This window comes from Mustelus asterias, unplaced genomic scaffold, assembly GCF_964213995.1.
Source record: "Mustelus asterias unplaced genomic scaffold, sMusAst1.hap1.1 HAP1_SCAFFOLD_63, whole genome shotgun sequence".
NCBI lineage: Eukaryota > Metazoa > Chordata > Chondrichthyes > Carcharhiniformes > Triakidae > Mustelus > Mustelus asterias.
The window spans coordinates 1,510,978-1,533,775 of NW_027590128.1; the positions used below are offsets into that span (position 1 = coordinate 1,510,978).

Consider the following 22,798-nt stretch of genomic DNA (forward strand, 5'->3'; position numbering starts at 1 on the left):
AGGTGAACAGTCCCTCACTGGTGTGAAAGCTCTCGTGATTCCTCAAAGCAGATGCCCGTGTGAATCCTTTCCCACACTGAGAGCAGGTGAATGGTCTCTCCCCAGTGTGAACTCGCTGGTGTATCAGCAGGTTGGATGAATCACTGAAGCCTTTCCCACATTCAGAGCAGGTGAACGGCCTCTTCCCAGTGTGAACTCTCTGGTGTCTATGCAGGGTGGATGAATCAATGAATCCTTTCCCACACATCGAGCAGGTGAATGGCCTTTCTCCGCTGTGACTGCGTTGATGAGTTTCCAGCTCACAGGGAGCACGGAATCCTTTCCCACAAACCTCACATTTCCACGGTTTCTCCATGGTGCTGGTGTCCTTGTTGTTTCTCCTGGTTTGATGATCAGTTGAAGCCTCGTCCACACACAGAACACGTGTACAGCTTCTCTCCACTGTGAACGGTATGATGTTTTTTCATGCTATGCAACTCAGTGCTTTTCCAGTCACACTGACGATTGACATATTTTCCACAGACAAACATTTATACTTCCACATTCAAAGGTTGAAGAATAATCGAGTGACTCAAGCCAAGATGTTTGTTTTGAGTTTTGAATCTGCAAATCTTTCCCTTGTAATACCTGTAAAGAGAGTTTACAAAATTAATCAGTCAGTCCGGGATAGAAATTCTGAACAGACAATTCTAGTTTCTAAGGAATATTCTTTCCACCCTCAATCCTCAAAATCTGCTAATCTCCACACCACACAGTCTCCCTCTATCCCCACTCTGCTGTACGTAATTCTACACCTTGGAAATTCTGCTGATGGACAGATCTCTGTTAACTGCTTCCTGTCTCAACCGGGATATTGGGTTCATGTCACACTATTTGTAACTCCCACAGTTGCGTGGACCTGCAGAGTTTCACTGGCTGTCTTGTCTGGAGACAATACACATAGTTTTAGCCTGTCTTGATGCTCTCTCCACTCACATTGTTTTGTTTCTTAAAGACTTGATTAGTTGTAAGTATTCGCATTCCAACCATTATTCATGTAAATTGAGTCTGTGTCTTTATAAGCTCTGTTTGTGAACAGAATTCCCACTCACCTGAAGAAGGGGCTTAGAGCTCCGAAAGCTTGTGTGGCTTTTGCTACCAAATAAACCTGTTGGACTTTAACCTGGTGTTGTTAAACTTCTTATCCTGTCTTGGACTCAGAGATCGTAAGAAATAGGAACAGAAGCAGGCCATTCACCCCATCAAGCCTGCTCTGTCACTCAGTATGATTAAGGTGAAAGGTGCCCCCCTTGTCTTTCCTTTTCATGACACCTGTGCCCGCATTCAAAGGATTATCATGTCATTTTTGCAAACTCTAATATGCTGCCACCATGAAACACATCCGCTCACCACCCCAGTCAGCATTCTGCAGGGACCGCCCTCGCCATGATACCCTGGTCCACTCCTCCATCACCCTCAACCCCTCATCCCACATTACCTGTCCACGCATGTGCAGTAGGTGCAATACCTTCCCCATTACATCCTCCCTGTCCAACGCTCCTAACACTCCTTTCAGGTGAAGCAGCGTTTCACTTGGACCTCCTTCAATTTAGCGTACTGCATTCCAATGCCGTCCCCTCTATGTTGGGGAGACTAAACGCAGACTGGGTGACTGCTTTGCAGAACACCTTTGCTCAGTCCACAAGCATGACCTTCACTATCCAGTCACTTGCCATTTCAACTCAGCATCTTGCTCTCATGCCCACACCGCTGTCCTTGGCCTGTTGCAATGCCCCAGTGTTGCCCAACGCAATCTGGAGGAACAACATCCCATCTTCAGATTGGGCACATTACAGCCTTCTGAACTCAACATTAAGTTCAGCAACTTTAGACTGTGAATATTCCCCTACATGAATAAACGCAACTCAGGCCCACGCCCTGTGAAATAATAAATAAAGAACAAATTCCTGCAATGGGAGATAAACATGTCCCTGGGCGGGGGCGGGGTTGACCTGGAATTCCAGGCTCACACACTGCGCATGCGTCATTCTTCTCGTTGCCCATAATAAATATGGCCGCCGCGCATGCGTCCTGTTGTATCTAACTCGTTTCAAGATGGCGACCGTTACCCTTGAACCGCGAACGCGGCCCGCTTTCTGCAAACGCGGGGCCGGGAGCTTCTTATTCTTTGTTTAGAACCTCTATCAGATGTTTATGAAGCCTTCCAACCCACACACTGGCTCTATCGCTCCGCGCTTACCGGCGATTTCCAAATTTATTTCGCTCTAAATCGCAACCCAGCAACCACTTCCAGTATCCGGACTGCGCATGCTCCACATCGTAACGCTCGGACTGTGATTGACGGCAGCTCCGGACCAATAGGAAGAGGGGGCGGGGCTGGAGGACCACGCGGGAGTGGCTGGTCCTCCAACCAATCGGAGTGAATGAGGGGCGCGCCTGGAGGACCGAGCATGAGCGGTTGGTCCTCCAACCAATCAGAGTGAATGAGAGGCGGGGCTGAGCCCGGATCTCCCTCATTGGCTGAAACTCTGCAACATTGTGAAAGCTGCTTTGTGTCAAAGTCCAGGAGAAAACTGGACCTTTCTGTTTGTGGCTTCAAACAGATGGAGCCCTGTGGGTGCGGAGCAAACAGATGGAGCCCTGTGGGTGCGGAGCAAACAGATGGAGCCCTGTGGGTGTGGAGCAAACAGATGGAGCCCTGTGGGTGCGGAGCAAACAGATGGAGCCCTGTGGGTGCGGAGCAAACAGATGGAGCCCTGTGGGTGCGGAGCAAACAGATGGAGCCCTGTGGGTGCGGAGCAAACAGATGGAGCCCTGTGGGTGCGGAGCAAACAGATGGAGCCCTGTGGGTGCGGAGCAAACAGATGGAGCCCTGTGGGTGCGGAGCAAACAGATGGAGCCCTGTGGGTGCGGAGCAAACAGATGGAGCCCTGTGGGTGCGGAGCAAACAGATGGAGCCCTGTGGGTGCGGAGCAAACAGATGGAGCCCTGTGGGTGCGGAGCAAACAGATGGAGCCCTGTGGGTGTGGAGCAAACAGATGGAGCCCTGTGGGTGCGGAGCAAACAGATGGAGCCCTGTGGGTGTGGAGCAAACAGATGGAGCCCTGTGGGTGCGGAGCAAACAGATGGAGCCCTGTGGGTGCGGAGCAAACAGATGGAGCCCTGTGGGTGCGGAGCAAACAGATGGAGCCCTGTGGGTGCGGAGCAAACAGATGGAGCCCTGTGGGTGCGGAGCAAACAGATGGAGCCCTGTGGGTGCGGAGCAAACAGATGGAGCCCTGTGGGTGCGGAGCAAACAGATGGAGCCCTGTGGGTGCGGAGCAAACAGATGGAGCCCTGTGGGTGCGGAGCAAACAGATGGAGCCCTGTGGGTGTGGAGCAAACAGATGGAGCCCTGTGGGTGCGGAGCAAACAGATGGAGCCCTGTGTGTGTGGAGCAAACAGATGGAGCCCTGTGGGTGTGGAGCAAACAGATGGAGCCCTGTGGGTGTGGAGCAAACAGATGGAGCCCTGTGGGTGCGGAGCAAACAGATGGAGCCCTGTGGGTGTGGAGCAAACAGATGGAGCCCTGTGGGTGCGGAGCAAACAGATGGAGCCCTGTGGGTGCGGAGCAAACAGATGGAGCCCTGTGGGTGCGGAGCAAACAGATGGAGCCCTGTGGGTGCGGAGCAAACAGATGGAGCCCTGTGGGTGCGGAGCAAACAGATGGAGCCCTGTGGGTGCGGAGCAAACAGATGGAGCCCTGTGGGTGCGGAGCAAACAGATGGAGCCCTGTGGGTGCGGAGCAAACAGATGGAGCCCTGTGGGTGCGGAGCAAACAGATGGAGCCCTGTGGGTGTGGAGCAAACAGATGGAGCCCTGTGGGTGCGGAGCAAACAGATGGAGCCCTGTGTGTGTGGAGCAAACAGATGGAGCCCTGTGGGTGTGGAGCAAACAGATGGAGCCCTGTGGGTGTGGAGCAAACAGATGGAGCCCTGTGGGTGCGGAGCAAACAGATGGAGCCCTGTGGGTGCGGAGCAAACAGATGGAGCCCTGTGGGTGCGGAGCAAACAGATGGAGCCCTGTGGGTGTGGAGCAAACAGATGGAGCCCTGTGGGTGCGGAGCAAACAGATGGAGCCCTGTGGGTGCAGAGCAAACAGATGGAGCCCTGTGGGTGCGGAGCAAACAGATGGAGCCCTGTGGGTGCGGAGCAAACAGATGGAGCCCTGTGGGTGCGGAGCAAACAGATGGAGCCCTGTGGGTGCGGAGCAAACAGATGGAGCCCTGTGGGTGCGGAGCAAACAGATGGAGCCCTGTGGGTGCGGAGCAAACAGATGGAGCCCTGTGGGTGCGGAGCAAACAGATGGAGCCCTGTGGGTGCAGAGCAAACAGATGGAGCCCTGTGGGTGCGGAGCAAACAGATGGAGCCCTGTGGGTGCGGAGCAAACAGATGGAGCCCTGTGGGTGTGGAGCAAACAGATGGAGCCCTGTGGGTGCGGAGCAAACACATCAACATTTGTCACTGAGATAAAAACAGTAAATGCTGGAAAATCTCAGCAGGGCTGACAGCATCTGTGGAGAGAGAATAGAGCCAACGTTTCGAGTCTGGGTGACCCTTTGTCAGAGCTAAGAACAAAAAATGTTAAAGAAGTAAAAAGAGTTTTGTTACTAAAATGTGGGAAGATGAGGGAAAAATTCACAAACAATTCAAGGATTTAAAATAACAACAGCAGACAGGGAATCTCATCATTAGAACAAGGACTGATTTCAATAATTTAACTGCAAGAGGGTTAAGAAGAGTTAAAGTTTATTTATTAGTCACAAGTAAGGCTTACATTAACACTACAATGAAGTTACTGTGAAATTCCCCTCATTGCCACACTTCAGCACCTGTTCGGGTCAATGCACCGAACCAGCACGTCTTTCAGACTGTGGGAGGAAATTGGAGCACCCGGAGGAAACCCATGCAGACACGAGGAGAAAGTGCAAACTCCACACAAACTGTGATCCAAGCCAGGAATCGAACCCGGGTCCCTGGTGCTGTGAGGCAGCAGTGATAACAACTGTGCCACCGTGCCGCCCATAAAGACAGGTTCGAGAGAAGGTTTAGAACAACAGACTATAAAGGAACAAATTATCTTAAAGCCAATCTTTTTCAGTCTGTGTGGAGGGGGTGTGCTGAATCAGTTTCAATGGGCTTTTATATTTGTTTGTACAATGTGGACATTGCTGGCTCGACCAGCATCGATTATCCATCCCAAATTACTCTTGAGAAGGTGATTGGGGCTGCCTTCTTGAACTGCAGATTTGAAGTTACTGTCAGATCAGCCATGATCTAATTAAATGGGTCAAGGGGCTGAATTATCTACTCCTACTTCTATGTTTATAAGTTTGCCGCAGTCCATGTAGTGTAGGTACATCCAAAGTGCTGTTAGGAAGGGATTTCCAGGATTTTTGATCAGCGACAGTGAAAGGACAGCAACATGATTCCAAGTCAGGATTGTTTATGTCTTGGGTGCCATTGTTTTTCGGTGAAGGGTCTGTTCCTCTGCTGTACTGTTCTTTGTTCTTTAGATAACTTGCAGTTGTCCATGTTCCCAAATATCTGCTTCCCTTTTCTCTCGGTGGTAGAGTTTGCAGGGTTGGAAGGTAAAGGTCGCAGTGTTGGAAGGTGCTGTTGAAAGTTAAATTATATTAATTTCCTCATATTAAAAAGTGAAACTCAGGTGAGGATATAGTGGGGAGATCGAGATCAGAGGCAGTATTTCAGAATTTATCACTGTGATAGCAGCAATCCCATTACTATCTGTTGGTAAGACTGATGGAAATATTTAAAGTGGAGACCATTGGAGGATGAGGTACAATGGAATTTGTGAACTATCTGAGGATAATGGTGAGGGGAAAGGAAGGGATCAGGAAAACAACAGACACTTCATGTTGTTCCAGGAGAAGTGGGGTCAGGTTGTGTAGATGTCAGGTTTTACGCAGCACACAGTCAGCCTGGATGGAGAATCTCTGAATCACTCAAATCACTCAGTTGGAAAATCAGAGACCTATCATTGTCTGCTTGGAGGAAGGTTTGTGTTGCAACTGATGAGAAGCAGCTTCACTCAGACACCCACACACAGAGATCCATACTCTCACACACACACGCACATCCTCACGCACAGAAACTAACACACGCAGCTTTCCTCCCAACCACAAACACATTGTACCAACTGACTCAAGAACAGCTTCTTTTCTGCTATCGGACTTTTGAATGGACTAACATATATTAAATTGATCTTATGCTACACCCGAACTATGACATAACACTATATTCTGCACCCTCTTCTTTCCTTCTCCCCGATGTACTTTATGAATGATATGTTTTGTCTGTATAAGAAACAATACTTTTCACTGTATCCCAATACATGTGACAGTAATAAATCAAATAAAAAGCTCTCACATGAAACAAGACCTGTCCCATTGGGTGGACAACACCAGCTAACCTGACTAAAACTGAGGATAATACTGAGATGTCTGTAAGGGCTAAAACAAGACCCTTGACTCCCTTTTGATCTGTGGCACCAAGTTCAAGACTCCTTCATAAATCATCCTCTTGGCCTCTAGCCTGTCAACTCCCCCATGAGAATCTTATATGTTTCAGAAAGTTCACTGCTCATTCTTCTAAACCTAATGAATATAGGTGCAACCTTTCCCCAAAAGACAACGGGTGGGATTCTCCATCCACGCTCATCCCAAAACCGGAAAATCCCGCCCGAGGTCAAAGGACCTTTGTGTAGTCCGTCCCCCTGGCCCGCTAGGATTCCTGTGGTGGGTGGGATGGGAGAATTCTCCCCTACACCTTCACAACCTTTCCTCAAAAGTCAACACCTTTATCTTAGGAATGGACCTGGTGAACTTTCTCTGAACTCATTCCAATGAAAGCATGTCATTCCATAAGTAGGGAGACCAGAACCGTACACAGTATTCCAGCTGCTATCTCAGCAATGTCCTGTGTAGGTGCAGCAAGTTCCCTTTCTCAAACTCCACCCCCTTGCAGTAAAGTCCAACACTCCATTTGCCTTCTTCTTTACTTGCTGTACCTTCATCCTATTTTTTCACCATTCATGTACAAGAACACCCAGATTCCTCTCTACGGCAGTATTCTTCAGTTTCTGTATATTTAAATAATTTTCTTTCCTATTCTTCCTGCCAAAATGGAAAAACTCCCACTTTCCTACACTATACTCCATCTGCCATTTCCCTGTCCATTCAGGGAACCTATCTATATCCCTTCCAGATTTTTTGTACCTCACAACTTGCTTTCCAACCTATCTTTGTATCGTTAATTTTGGCTACAGTCCAGTCAATCCCTTCATCCAAGTCATTGATCAAGGTGGCTGTTTTCCTCTCTCTCAGTTGTGGGTGATATTTCTCTCTATTCTCCTGGAAACTGAATCCATCTTGTTCCAAAGTAGGTTCAAAGTCAGATATTTCAGTGAGTCTGGAATCATTCACCCCTGAACCTACACCGACAGGTAAAACCACAGACGGTTCCTCAGTAAGAGTTTTTCTGGTTCCTCACCATATATTACTAAGGATACCGAAACACAGCTTTCTGACAGTCCACTCCTGGAGGCCCCACTCCCTGAGCCGACAACATTCAGCAGTGTCAGTGCTGAAGTTTCACAGTGGGAGTGATTCCCAGAGTAACTGTCAATCATATCACCATTGATGTCCAGGTTTGTGTATTTTTAGTTATCCTGATGTCTAACACACACACATCAATAAAACAGGGAATTCCTGCAAACAAACTGCAGCTTCTTCTCTATCTGGAGATCCAATGTTTGTTGAATAATTGTCCCAGTGGTTAACAGGCTCCTGTGAACTCATCCAACTCGTATTTTAATACTGACTTTAACAAACATATTTTAAACAGGTTTATTTTAAATGAGTTAAAATCAGCCTTAAAATGGTAGATATAGTATAATAACCATAGTACTTTTCAGACTGGAAACTTTAACCTGCTGTTTCACTTTCATTTAGGAGCAGATCCCAGTTTTACACCAATCTCTGATTCATGTATCCAGCATTCACCGTCATTCTAAAAGCAGAAATTGCTGCAAAATCTCAGCAGCTCTGACAGTATCTGTAAATGGTAGTCACGATGTGGAGGTTCCGGCGTTGGACTGGGGTGAACACAGTAAGAGTTTTAACAACGCCAGGTTAAAGTCCAACAGGTTTATTTGGTAGCAAATACCATTAGCTTTCGGAGCGTGCTGCTCCTTCGTCAGATGGAGTGGAAATGTGCTCTCAAACAGGGCACAGAGACACAAAATCAAGTTACAGAATACTGATTAGAATGCGAATCCCTACAGCCAACCAGATCTTAAAGATACAGACAATGTGGGTGGAGGGAGCATTAAGCACAGGTTAAAGAGATGTGTATTGTCTCCAGACAGGACAGCCTGCAAGTCCAGGGGGCAAGCTGTGGGGGTTACTGATAATGTGACATAAATCCAACATCCCGGTTTAGGCCGTCCTCATGTGTGCGGAACTTGGCTATCAGTTTCTGCTCAGCGGCTCTGCGCTGTCGTCTGTCGTGAAGGCCGCCTTGGAGAATGCTTACCTGAAGATCAGAAGCCGAATGGAAGAGAGGGAAGCAGCAGAGACAGCTGATCAGATTGTCTCAATCTTGGTGACAGAGAAGCTCCATGAGCTCCTCACACTTGTTGTTGGAGGTGAGGATGGAGGAGACGGGAGAGGGGGAAGCCCTTCAAATGAAACTAACATGTTTGAGGCATTAAAAGCATTCATCACACTTTGTTGAACATAAAGCTTGTGTATTTGAGTTCCACCCAAAATATAAACCTTCCAACTGGGCTAAGATTTGTCAGCAGCAACAGACACCAATGAAAATAGTTAGGACCTTGATGTGATTAAGAGCAAAATTCAGTCCTTGCAGTCACTCGTGAACACGCTGGTGTTTCAGCAGGTGAGGTGACTGAGTGAATCCCTTCCCACACACGGAGCAGGTGAATGGCCTGTCCCCAGTGTGAATTCGCTGGTGCTTTCCCAGGTTGGATGATTGACTGAATCTCTTACCACAATCAGAGCAGGTGAATGGTCTCTCCCCGGTGTGAATTCGCTGGTGTCTCTGCAGGGTGGATGAATCAATAAATCCCTTCTCACAACTGGAGCAAGTGAATGGCCTCTCCCCAGTGTGAACTCGCTGGTGTTTCAACAAGATGAATGACTGACTGAAGCCCTTCCCACACTCAGAGCAGGTGAACGGCCTCTCTCCGGTGTGACCTCGCTGGTGTTTTAGGAGGTTGAATGATTGAGTGAATCTCTTCCCACACTCGGAGCAGATAAATGGCCTCTCCCCGTTATGAATTCTCTGGTGTTTCAGCAGGTCGGATGAATCAGTGAATCCCTTCCCACAATCAGAGCAGGTGAACGGCCTCTCTCCAGTGTGAACTCGCTGGTGTTTCAGCAGGATAGAAGAGGTAGGGAATCCCTTCCCACAGTCAGAGCATCTGAATGGTCTCTCTCTAGTGTGAACTCTCTGGTGTGTCAGCAGGATTGATGAGGTAGCGAATCCCTTCCCACACTCATGACAGTTGAATGGCCTCTCCCCAGTGTGAACCCACCGGTGTTTCAGCAGATGGCATGAACAAATGAATCCCATCCCACACTTGGAGCAGGTGAATGGTCTCTCCCCAGTGTGAACTCGCCGGTGTGTCAGCAAGATGGATGAGGTAGTGAATCCCTTCCCACACTCAGAGCAGGTGAATGGTCTCTCTCCAGTGTGATTGTGTCGATGAGTTTTCAGTTCAGATGGAAATCTGAATCTCTTCCCACAGTCTCCACAGTTCCATTGTTTCTCCCTGTTGTGACAGCATTTATGTTTCAACAGGCCAGATGACCGGCTGAATGTTCGTCCACACACAAAACACGTGTACGGTTTCTCTCCACTGTTAACCGTGCTTTCCCCTTCCATGTTCAAAACCCAATGATATTCAGATTACACTAATTTAGGCGATAGCGTCGGATCCTGATGCGATGTTTCGTTTGAGTTTTCTCCCTTCCACTCCTGCGCTTCTAATATCCTGTAAGAAAAAGTCCAAAGTTAAAAATTGAAGCAAACTTGGTTTGAGTTTACTGTGTGTAAATCCTCCCCTTCTCACCCTCTGGAAAAGGAGACTCCAAAATCTATCACTGTCAGTCCAGGATAGAAATTCACAACATTTTCTCACAGGGACAGTGATAACCGTGCCTGTGTCCTGCTCCCGAGAAAGATGACAGCCATTAACCCAAGTCTATCAGTGTTTCTCCTTCACTATTTCATGTGATGTGGTTTTATTGCCAAGACCAGCATTTATTTCCTGCCCCTGAGGAGGGCAGTTAGAGACTGAATCGCATGTTGACAAGTCTATGGAGAGACAGCAGATTCCCATGAATAAACAGGGTGGGTTTTTAAATTGTTCACAGCTGTAATGGTTACTCAAGTGAAATTATATTCCAGATTTTCCAGCATTTTATGAATTCTAATTAAATCCCCCCCCAGCTCCATGATGGGATTTGAATCCGTCCCCAGAACATTAGGCTGTGTCACTGATATTACCACCACCTCCCCAATTGTAGAGCTGCTGCAATTACCCCCCGGGTCGGTGCAAACTCGGGCCCGGGGGTTCCTTATTCTGGGTTTTGAGGCCTCCTCCACTGGCTGTTTCTGAAGCCTCTGCACTCACTTCCCCGCCTCCCTGCAGCTCCAGCACCCACATTGCGCATGGGCCAGTCCGAATCCGCACAGCGCGTGCTCCACTCAGAATCAGGTACTGCGCCTGCGCAAGCGGCTGCTATTGTGACAATGCGGCACATTCTCTCTCGCTGCGAATGCTGGGTAAGAGCACCGCCATAGGAAGGAGATAATGTTCAATACAAAATTGTATTTTGTCATCCAATTACGATCAGAACTATCGGGTTAATATATAAAATTATTAAACAAATTGATACATCTACCAATGTGCATGGTGGGATTGTTACTGGACGAGTATTCCAGAGACCCAGGGTCCTTTTAGAGTCTACCCCACTCTGTCGTAGGTTGCAGCAAGATATAGTTGGGTTGGTCAGATGGGCAGAACAGTGATAGACTTCGAAATATATCACCATTCCTTCACAGTCACTGGGTCAAAATCCTGGAATTCCCTCCCTAACCACATTGTAGGTAAACCCACAGCACACGAGCTGCAGCGATTCAAGAAGGTAGCTCACCACCACCTTCTCAAGTGCAACCAGGGATGGCCAGCGAGCGACGCCCATGTCCCACAAATTAATTTTAAAAATATGCTATTTAATCTTGATAAGTGCGAAGTGATGCACTTTGGAATAAGTAACAAGGCAAAGAAATAATTAATGAAAGGAAGGACACGAGGTAAAATCAGAGGAGCAGATGGATTTTGGGGTACTTATTCACTTAAGGTAACAGAGCTGCTGAATAGAATAGATAAGAAGGCATATGAGACACTTGCTTTTATCAGTCGTGGCATACAGTATAAGAACAAAGAGATGATGTTGGAGCTGTACAGAATGTTGATTAGGCCACAGCTGGAGTACTGTGTGCAGTTCTGGTCACCTCACTATAGGAAGGGCGTGATTGCACTGGAGGAGGTACAGAGAACATTCACCAGGATGTTGCCTGGGATGGAACATTTGAGCTTTAAGGAGACTGGATAGGTTTGGAGTGTTTAGAGCAGAGAAGGCTGAGGGGGACATGACTGTGGTGAATAAGATTATGAAGGATATGGACCGGGTGAGTAGAACCCTTGGTTGAGAGGTCAATCATGAGGGGACATAGTTTTAGGGTGCCAGGCAAGAGATTCAGAGGGGAGTTGAGAAAAAAAAATCACAGAAGGTGGTGGGAATCTGGAATAAACTGCCTGGGAAGGTAGTGGAGGCTGGAAACTTAACAACCTTTAAAAAGTATTTGGATGAGCACTTGAAATATTATAGCATTCAGATAAGGATATGGGACAAGTGCTGGAAAATGGGATTAGCATGGGGTTTAGTGGTAGCTATTGTTGGTGCAGACTCTATGGGTCGAAGGGTGTTTTCTGCACTGTATGACTATGACTGTAACTCTCGCTCAGTCTCTTTCACTCTAACAGTCTCTGTCTGTGTCTCTATCTATTTCCCTCTTTTGGTCTTTGTTCTATTCGCTCACTGTTTATGTGCAACTAAATTTCACTGGATTGATTCCTGAGTTGAGGCGGTTGTCCTTGGAGGACATTCAGTGGGATGAGTCTGTCCTCTCTGAAATTCAGAATAATGAGAAGTGATATAATTGAAAAGGGAGGGAAAAGGAAGGATCAGGAAAGCAGCAAACACTTGATGTTGTTCCAGGAAAAGTGGGGTCTGGTGGTGTGGATGTCAGGTTTTACACAGCAGATGGTCAGCCTGTGGATTCACCCAGGATGAAGAATCTCTGAATGATTCTATTCCAATCACCCGGAGAGGAACCTTTGAGAGGAACCACCTAAGAAGAAGCAGCACATAAAGATATCCAAACACAGAGATCCAAACACACTCTCTCTCCCTGTCTCTTACACAGACATGGGCAAACATAGACACACCCACACCCAGACAGACATCTTCATTCATAGACACACACCCACACCCAGACAGACATCTTCATTCATAGACACACATCCCCAAGGATAATTCCAGCCCTATCATGTGGAGAATACAGCCCATTCTGACTAATACTGGAGATGAAATAACAGTGTCTTTACAAACCACAATGTTTGAGAAATTCAAGTAACCATTACCCTCCAGGGATTGTGAGCAGTTCTGATTACCCATTTCCACTCCTTTCTCTAAACTTGAGTCTACATTGAACAACATCTGGAACAGCAGCAGTGACAAATCACGAACACTGAGCTGCCTCTTGTCAGCCTGGGTGAAGAGCCCTGCTGGGGGATAGTGTAAATTACAGAACAACATCCCTGCGTAATCAGTGTCTCTTGGCTCTGGAATTACAGAAGATGCTAATTCCCCTCACATTGATGGTCCAGTTAATGAAGAGAATTCTAAGACAGGTTTCAAGCATAAAGAATATAATGTTGTTTTGACTCTGTCATCCTGGCCTCATTCATTACTGCTCCAATGTCCTGGGAAATGTGCTGCACCACATCCAGCAGGTACCACAGACACTGTTCATCTTTTTCAAAATGTGGATTCGAATCCGGGTCCCCAGAACATTAGCTGGGATTCTGGATTAATAGTCTATCGATAATACCATTAGGCATCGCCTCCCCCAAATTTGTTCCCTTTGGAACAAAGAAGCTGAAATGGAGATTTCATGGATCTGTTCAAGATTATGGGGGTGGGGACGGGTGGTTTGATAGAGCAGATCGGGAGAAACTGTTCCACTGATGCGGGTCAGTAACCAGAGGACTGGGATTGAAGATAATTAAAGAAAGACAGACTGGCATTAATATCGCACATTTCCCGACCAGCAGGAATCACAATGGGATCATTGTTATAATGAAGGCTGAATGGCCGAATGCTGCTCCTACGGCTTATGGTCTATTCCTTAGTTCCCTCGAAACGGGGATAATCCCAGCCTCCCAAATGAAGATACAGTCATTCAAAAATTAAAGCAAAGTTGATTTTTTTTTTAAAACCCAGAATACTAATATCTAAATCTGCACTGGATATTGTTAACATCAGACCCCAATAAATATAGTTCAGTTCTGGATGTGATTAACAGCAAACTCCAATCTGGCTGGTGTGTCAGCACGTTGGATGACTGATTGAATCCTTTCCCACACTTGAAGCAGATGAATGGTTTCTCCCCAGTGTGAACTCGCTGGTTTACAGTGAGAGGAGGTGATTGTCTGAACTCAGTCCCACAGTGAAAGCATCTGAACTCGAGTGTGAACCCGTTGATGGGTCAAGTTCCCAAAACTTTTAAAGCACTTTCCACAGTCTGGGCATTTAAAAGGTCTCTCGTCAGTGTGAATCCGTTGATGGCAGATCAGGTTAGAAGAGTTAGCGAATTCCTTCCCACATTTGGAGCAGGTGAACGAGTTATCCTCAGTGTGAATCCGCTGGTGTGTCAACAGTTCTGTTGATGTAATGAATGCCTTCTCACACTCAGAGCAGGTGAATGGTCTCTCTCCAGAGTGAATTCGCTGGTGAATCAGAAGGTGAAACGACCGACTGAATTTCTTCCCACACTCTGAGCAGGTGAATGGTCTCTCCCCAGTGTGAACTCGCTGGTGTGTCACCAGGTGGGTTGACTGAGTGAATCCCATTTTGCACACAAAACAGGTGAATGGTCTCTCTCCCGTGTGGACTCGCTGGTGTGACACCAGATGGGTTGACTGAGTGAATCCCACCTTGCACACAGAGCAGGTGAATGGTCTCTCCCCAGTGTGAATTCGCTGGTGTCTCACCAGGTGGGACAACTGAGTGAATCCTTTCCCACACTCGGAGCAGGTGAACGGTCTCTCCCCAGTGTGACACCGTCGATGAATTTCCAGCTCTGATGGGGAACTGAATCCCTTGCCACAATACTCACATTTCCACAATTTCTCCCCACCGTGACTGCATTTATGTTTTGACAGGCCAGATAAACGGCTGAATCCTCGTCCACACACGGAACACGTGTACAGTTTCTCCCCACTGTGAGCGGTGCTTTTTCTTTCCATGTTCAAAATCCAATGATACCCATATTACGATAAACTGGGCGACTCTGTCTGATCCTGATGTGATGTTTGGTTTCAGTTTTCCAACTGCAAATCCTCACATTTGAATATGCTGTGAAATTGAAGCAAAAGTTCATAATTTTATTCCAAACAGGTTCCTGTTGAGAGTTCTTCAATTGAGGGGGAAGATCACTGGTGGTGCTTTTAAAAAGTGACATTGCAGCCCTGAAAATCAGTGACATCTCCAGAATATTAAATTCCAGCTAGTTATGGGATTTGTTATCAGCAGAAATAAAATATTGTCAGACTATCAATACTGAACAGCAGCAATACCAGCAGAGTCCAACCCCTGCAGTCACTTATGAACTTGCTGAAGTCTCAGAAGTCATTGTGACTGAGTGAATCCCTTCCCACACACAGAGCAGTTGAATGGCCTCTTAGTGTGAGTGCGTTGGTGAGCCAGCAGGTTGAAAAACTTTGCGAATCCTTTCCCACACACGGAGCAAGTGAATGGCCTCTCCCCTGTGTGAACTCGCTGGTGAGCAGAGAGGTTGGATGACCGATTGAATCCCTTCCCACACACGGAGCATGTGAATGCTCTTTCTGCAGTGTGAGTGCGTCGGTGAGCAGTGAGGTTGGATGACTGCCTGAAATTCTTTCCACAGTCAGTGCAGCGGAATGGCTTCTCTTCAGTGTGAATTTTCTGGTGTCTCAGCAGACTGGGTAAAACTGTGAATCCCTTGCCACACACAAAGCAAGTAAACGGTCTCTCCCCAGTGTGAATTCGCTGGTGTGCAATGAGGGAGGATGCCTGTCTGAAACTCCGTCCACAGTCAGTGCAGCTGAATGGCTTCTCCTCAATGTGAACTCGCTGGTGTAACAGTAAGTGGGATGACCCAGTGAATCCCTTCCCACAGTCGGAGCAGGTGAACGGCCTCTCCCCAGTATGAACTCACTGGTGTGATAGCAGGTGGAATGACTGAGTGAATCCCTTCCCACACACGGAGCAGATGAATGGTCTCTCCCCGGTGTGAGTGTGTTGGTGCACAGTGAGTGCTGAAGAATGCCTGAACCTCTTCCCACAGGAGGTGCAGGTGAATGGCTTTTCCTCAGTGTGAATTCTCTGGTGAGACCAAAGGCCAGATGACTGAATGAATCCCTCCCCACAGACAGAACAGGTGAACGGTCTCTCCCCAGTGTGACTGCGCCGATGGTTTTCCAGCAGGGAAGGGTAACTGAATCCTTTCCCACAGTCCCCACATTTCCATGGTTTCTCCATGGTGCTGGTATCCTTGTGTCTCTCCAGGTTGCACAATCAGTTGAAGACTCGCCCACACTCAGAACACGTGGACAGTTTTTCCTTGCTGTGAATGGTGTGATGTTTTTTCAGGCTGCGTAACTGGATAAAGCTCTTTCCACAGTCAATTCACTGGAACACTCTCACTTGGGTTGTGTGTGTATCTTGGTGCGTTTCCAGTCACACTGATGTTTGAAATCTTCTCCAGGCAGAACAAACAACCTCATTTCTCCTTCCACATTCAAAGTCTGAGGATATTCAGACCCTGATAAATTGAGACTCTGTCTGATTTTGATGTGATGTTTCCACGCCTCACCTGTAAAAGGAATTTACAAAATTAATCACTGCCAGTCCAGGATAGAAATTTTGAACAGACAATTCTAATTCTCTGGAATATTTCTTCCTCTCTCATTCCCCCAAATCTGTAAATCCCCATCCCACACACTCTCCATCCTCCCAAGGCTGAAATCCAAACCATCTCCGCCATTTCTTTCCTGCACTCCCAGTTTTCTCCCTCCCTCTCCTGTGTCTGGGTTCAGTTCATGATGTGGAGATGCCGGCGTTGGACTGGGGTAAGCATAGTAAGAAGTCTCACAACACCAGGTTAAAGTCCAACAGGTTTATTTGGTAGCACAAGCCACTAACTTTCAGAGCGCTGCCCCTTCATCAGATGAGTGGGAGTTCTGTTCACAAGCAGGGCATAAAAATGCACATCACCAACTATCCCCGGGACAAGTCGGATACACTTGTCACGTACAATAGTTTCTTTGAATTAACGGGTTTGAAGGCCCAGAAGTGTGTTTGGCAGTTATCGGCCAGTCGTCTTCCAGCATGTACCAAATCTGCCAGTGTTGTGGCTGCCTGATACCCTGCGGGGCCACCGGTCAGGCACGACTCACTATGGTTTAGAATGCCAAGATAACCACAGCTAAGGAAGTTCTGCCACGTCACGAAGCCGGTTAGACGGATTGGCCAGGATAAATTGCCACTTGGTATCAAGGTAAATATGTGGATAGGGCCTGGATGGGATTGTTGTCTTCATGTGCCCTGTGAACAGAATTCCCACTCACCTGATGAAGGAGCAGCGCTCCGAAAGCTAGTGGCTTGTGCTACCAAATAAACCTGTTGGACTTTAACCTGCTGTTGTGAGACTTCTCACTGGGTTCAGTTCTCCAGCTGCTGTCTGCAGACTGACAATAAAACCATTGGGTCTTATTGGGGGTGTTGGGGCCTCCAGCGGGTGTTTGTGAATCCTCCCCGCCCACCTCCCAGGGTTTCCTTCCTTCCCAGAGATCAGAGTCCTCATTGATTTGAGGCCAAAGTGTAACCTCTTATTTATTGTCCCCCTCCCCCATCCTCTGATGTGAACCATCCTCCAGTGGCTGAGCCAGGATGGGGCCGTTAACCTGGGCCTGTTCCCGGGAGGGAGGGAGGGAGGGAGAAGCCCCGCAGCTGCAAACCAGGGAGCTGACAATGATTCTGAAGGGTTTGCGGATCCACAAAGTGTTTCCAAATCCTCCCAGCCACCGCCTAACGCTGACTCCGCTTCTCCGGGACAAACAAGCGCCAAGGACAGCAATGACACTGCGCATGCTCCACATCACAATGCCCGGGGACTGATTGACGGCAGTTCCGGGCCAATAGGAAAAGGGGGCGGTGCTGGAGGACCGAGCGGGAGTGGCTGATCCTCCAACCAATCGGAGTGAATGAGGGGCGGGGCGGGGCTGGAGGACAGAGCGGGAGCGGCTGGTCCTCCAACCAATCAGAGTGAATGAGAGGCGGGGCTGAGCCCGGATCTCCCTCATTGGCTGAAACTCTGCATCATTGTGCAAGCTGCTTTGTGTCAAACTCCAGGAGAAAACTGGACCTTTCTGTTTGTGGCTTCAAACAGATGAGCGGAAAGGAAGGGATCTGAAAAGCAGCAGATACCAGGTTATTCTGGGAGAAATAGGACCTCTGCAATGTCAAGTGTTAGAGCTCCGAAAGCTTGTGTGGCTTTTGCTACCAAATAAACCTGTTGGACTTTAACCTGGTGTTGTTAAACTTCTTACTATGTCAAGTTTTACACAGCACACGGGCAGCCTGTGGTTTCACCCTGGATGGAGAATCTCCGAATTGCATCATTCAAATCACTCCATGGAATTCTCAGGAACCACATTGTTTGTTTGGAGAGGAAGGCTTGTCGTACAGTTAATGAAAAGCAGCACACAGCTAAACACAGAGGCCCACACACTCTCTCCCGCAGTCACACACAAACGGACATCTTCTCAATGCACAGAAACCCACGTATATCAACAGGTACATGCACACAGGATATATGCAGATATACTCCATGATACACACATACACACATGGATACACTTACTCACACACAAATATACACACGGGACACTTACTGTCCTTTGAGGCGGACAATGCTCACCCATCTGTCTAATATTCGGGATAAAGCCACAAAGTTCAAGAAATTTCGGGAAAAATGACCCTCCAAGGACAACGAGCAGTCTTGACCATCCAATATTCTACCTTCTTCGCTGAAACAGAATCTTACATTCCGCACAGAAACAACAACAAACACTAACATTGAACATTCCATTCCCACCCTATGTTATCAGGCCCAGTTGGAGATAGTAGACAATGCAGAATATCTCAGGATAATTGCAGCCACTAATTTTCCTTTTGTAATTGCAGAAATGCTCATCCTCTCATATTGATCATCTAGTTGTTGAAGGAAATATTGATCGTCTCGTTATTGAAGGAAATTCTAAGACAGGTTACAAGGAGAAACAAAATCTAATGTTATTGTAACTCTGCAGTCCAATATTCCCTTGGCCCTAATCCTTGCTGCTCTAATCTGATGGGATTAGATGTATTGCACAATACCTAGCAGGTGCCATTGACATTGTACATCTTCGCTATCAATAATACTCCTAACTTAGTATCATCCACAAACTTACTAACCATGCATTGTACATTCACATCCAAATTTGTTTTGATTTGATTGGATTTATTGTCAAATATATACACTGAAAAGTATTGTTTCTTGCGCGCTATACAGACAAAGCATAACATTCATGCAGAAGGAAAGGAGATAGTGCAGAATGTAGTGTTACAGTCATAGCTAGGGTGTAGAGAAAGATCAATTTAGTGCGAGGTAAGTCCATTCAAAAATCTGATGGCAGCAGAGAAGAAGCTGTTCTTGAGTCGGTTGGTACGTGACTTCAAGATTTTATATCTTTTTCCCGACAGAAGAAGGTGGAAGGTGGACACTGACCTACACAAGAAAGCCAGATACGATCGAAGGAGATCCATCAAAGATGCCAAAAGACAATACCAGACCAAGTTAGAGTCCCAGGCTAGCCACACCGACCCCAATTATGGCAAGGTCTGCAAGACATAACAGTCTACAAGATGAAGGCATGTAAAATTGCCGGCTCCAACGCACCCCTCCCTGATGAGATCAATGCATTCTACATCCGTTTTGAGAAAGTGGTCAGCGAGAGCATGCCCTCCACCCTGGAAGCCCTGGATGAACCTGTATCTGGGGGTCACCACTTCAGATGTCAGAGCAGCTTTCTTGAAGGTCAACCCACGGAAAGCAACTGACCCAGGTGGGGTACTCGGAAATGCACTCAGATCCTGCATGGATTAGCTGGCAGAGGTATTCACAGACATCTTCAACTTCTCTTTACAAGAATCTGAGGTCCCTATCTGCTTCAAGAAGATGACCATAATCCCGGTACTTAAGAAAAATCAAGCAGCGTGCTTTAATAACTATCGGCCGGTGGCTCTGACATTCATCATTATGAAGTGCTTCGAAAGGTTAGTCATGGCACAAATCAATTCCAGCCTCCCAGACTACCTGGATCCACTACAGTTTGCCTACTGCCACAACAGGTCCACAGCAGATGCCATTTCCCTGGCCCTGCACTCAATCCCGGGACACCTAGATAACAAGGACACCTATGTCAGACTCCTATTTATTGACTACAGCTCAGCCTTCAACACTATTATTCCCAAGAAACTCCTCTCCAAACTCCGTGGCCTGGGCCTCGGCACCTCCTTCTCCGACTGGATCCTGAACTTCCTAACTCATAGACCACAATCAGTAAGGATAGGCAACAACACCTCCTCCACGATCATCCTCAACAAAGGCCCCACGAGGCTGTGTTCTCAGCCCCCTACTATACTCCTGATACACCTATGACTGTGCGGAAAAATTCCCCTCCAATTCAATTTTCAAGTTTGATGATGACACCACCGTAGTGGGTCGGATCTCAAACAATGACAAGACAGAGTACAGGAATGAGATAGAGAATCTGGTGAACTGCTGCGGCAACAAAAATCTCTCCCTCAATTTCAACAAAACAAAGGAGATTGTCATCAACTTCAGGAAGTGTAAATGAAAACATGCTCCTTTCTACATCAATGGGGATGAAGTAAAAAGGGTCGAGAACTTCAAGTTTTTAGGAGTCCAGATCACCAACAATCTGTCCTGGTCCCCCCATGCCGACACTATAGTTAAGAAAGCCCACCAGCGCCTCTACTTTCTCAGAAGACTAAGGAAATTTGGCATGTCAGCTACGACTCTCACCAACTTTAACAGATGCACCATAGAAAGCATTCTTTCTGCTGTATCACAGCTTGGCATGGCTCCTGCTCTGCCCAACACCGCAAGGAACTACAAAAGTTCGTGAATGTAGCCCAATCCATCACGCAAACCAGCCTCCCATCCATTGACTCTGTCTGCACTTCCCGCTGCCTCGGCAAAGCAGCCAGCATAATTAAGGACCCCACACATCCTGGACCTTCTCTCTTCCACCTTCTTCCTTTGGGAAAAAGATACAAAAGTCTGAGGTCACGTACCAACCGACTCAAGAACAGCTTCTTCCCTGCTGCTGTCAGGCTTTTGAATGGACTTACCTTGCATTAAGTTGATCTTTCTCTACACCCTAGCTATGACTGTAACACTACATTCTGCACTCTCTCCTTTCCTTCTCTATGAACGGTATGCTTTGTCTGTATAGCGCGCAAGAAACAACACTTTTCACTGTATGTTAATACATGTGACAATAATAAATCAAATCAAATCAAAATCAAATCAAAGAGGGTATGCCCGTGGTGTGTGGGGTCCTTAATTATGCCGGCTGCTTTGCTGAGGTAGCGGGAAGTGTAGGCAGAGTTAATGGGCGGGAGGCTGGTTTGCGTGATGGATTGGGCTTAATTCACGACCTTTTGTAGCTTCTTGCTGTATTGGGTGAATAACAAGGCTCCCAACACCGACCCCTGAGGCACGCCACTAGTCATAGGCCTCCAAAGATATGAAATACATTCAGGGCCAGAAAGGAGAAGTTTGTTTTTCAGAGTGGAGGGAAGTTTTCAGCAGTGTGACCCCCAGGGCTCAGTGTTGGCACCATTGCTCTCATTGATACATATTCATACCTGGGACTTGGAACACAGGACAGAACTTCAATTTTTTCACAGGATTCAAAACTCAGATATACGGGAAATAGTGAGGAGGATAATAAAACTTCAGGAGAACATAGAGAGATTGGAAGAAATGGAAAAATAGATGGAAAGGTTAATAACAAACTTCAGGAGGACAGAGACTGGGGAAAATGGAGATATAGGAAACAGTGAGGAGAACAGTAACAAACTTCAGGAGGTCAGAGAGACTGGCAAACCTGGCAGACACATAGCAGATAAACCGTATATATCATACTGCTTGGAACATCTTACATCCTTAACAACTCTGGGAACAGTGTCTGCATGATCAGGATGGTGCTACATAAAGCCAATGGGAAATTGATTTAGAAATAGTCTAGGGAAGAAAGCAATACGGGAAACAGCAGTGAGAGAAACAGCAGTGAGAAAGGACACATGAACACAAGACTGAGGTTGGATGACTGCTGGAGTGATAAAAAAAACTGGGTGACATGAAATATCGATCATTAATAGTACTGGAATAAATGTGTCTTGGAGACAATTAGCTAAAAAAAAATGATTAAAATACATGTGTGATGTAATAAACATGGAATATACAAACAAAGTGCATTTATTGTGTTTTCCTAGCTGAGGGTGCCAAAGGGTCTGCAGTTTCACAATCAACACTGTTACGGAATGTTTTACACCATTTTTCAGTGCCATTGATTTATGTCGGTAAAATCTGGGCATTTCTGTGTTGATTATATGGGAATAACAGCAATGTTTTGGGATTAAATTGGAGACACAACTATCAAAATGTCAGCAATCAGCTATTTTAAGATAGGGACAGTTAACACTCCTTTGAAACGTTTTGATTATTGTTCAGGTGCTGTAAAAATGCAAGTAATTTCCTGTGGAAAAAGACTGAATTCCCTGTCTGAGCTCAGAACAGATGATACAGTCACACAGCAGATTGACCACTCAGCAGCTGAATGTGGGAAGAGATGCACTCGATCATCCCATTTACTGACAGAACAGCTGTTGGAGAGAGACCACTCACATATTTCACGTGAGTGAGCTCGTTTTGTTATTTTCCCAACTGTTCACACATTAAGGATTCAAAGGCTTTCATGCATGGTCAGCATATTCTTACGGGAGAGACGCTGTTTAAATGTTTCAAGTTTAAAGTTTGTTTATTAGTGTCACAAGTAGGCTAACATCAACACTGCAATGAAGTTACTGTGAAAATCCTCTAGTCGCCACACTCCAGCGCCTGTTCAGGTGCACTGAGGGAGAATTTAGAATGGCCAATGCACCTAATCAGCACGTCTTATGGACTGTGGGAAGAAACCAGAGCACCCGGAGGAAACCCACGCAGACACAGGGAGAACATGCAAACTC

At 46.9% G+C, this 22,798-nt stretch overlaps 3 protein-coding genes across 3 annotated transcripts in view; 2 read left to right on the forward strand and 1 right to left on the reverse strand.

Moving 5' to 3' along the window:
- LOC144483343 (uncharacterized) overlaps positions 1-22,798 on the forward strand; it is a 263,183-nt gene that overhangs the window by 182,617 nt on the left and 57,768 nt on the right. The window lies entirely within an intron of this gene.
- Positions 1-22,798, forward strand: part of LOC144483346 (uncharacterized) — a 341,173-nt gene that overhangs the window by 119,899 nt on the left and 198,476 nt on the right. The window lies entirely within an intron of this gene.
- The window catches only part of LOC144483342 (uncharacterized), a 96,358-nt gene that overhangs the window by 24,763 nt on the left and 48,797 nt on the right, over positions 1-22,798 (reverse strand). Inside the window, 4 exon segments of the mRNA XM_078202058.1 lie at positions 8,935-9,994; positions 13,266-13,312; positions 13,663-13,838; positions 13,912-14,658. Coding sequence (XP_078058184.1) covers positions 8,935-9,994; positions 13,266-13,312; positions 13,663-13,838; positions 13,912-14,658 — 2,030 coding nt within the window.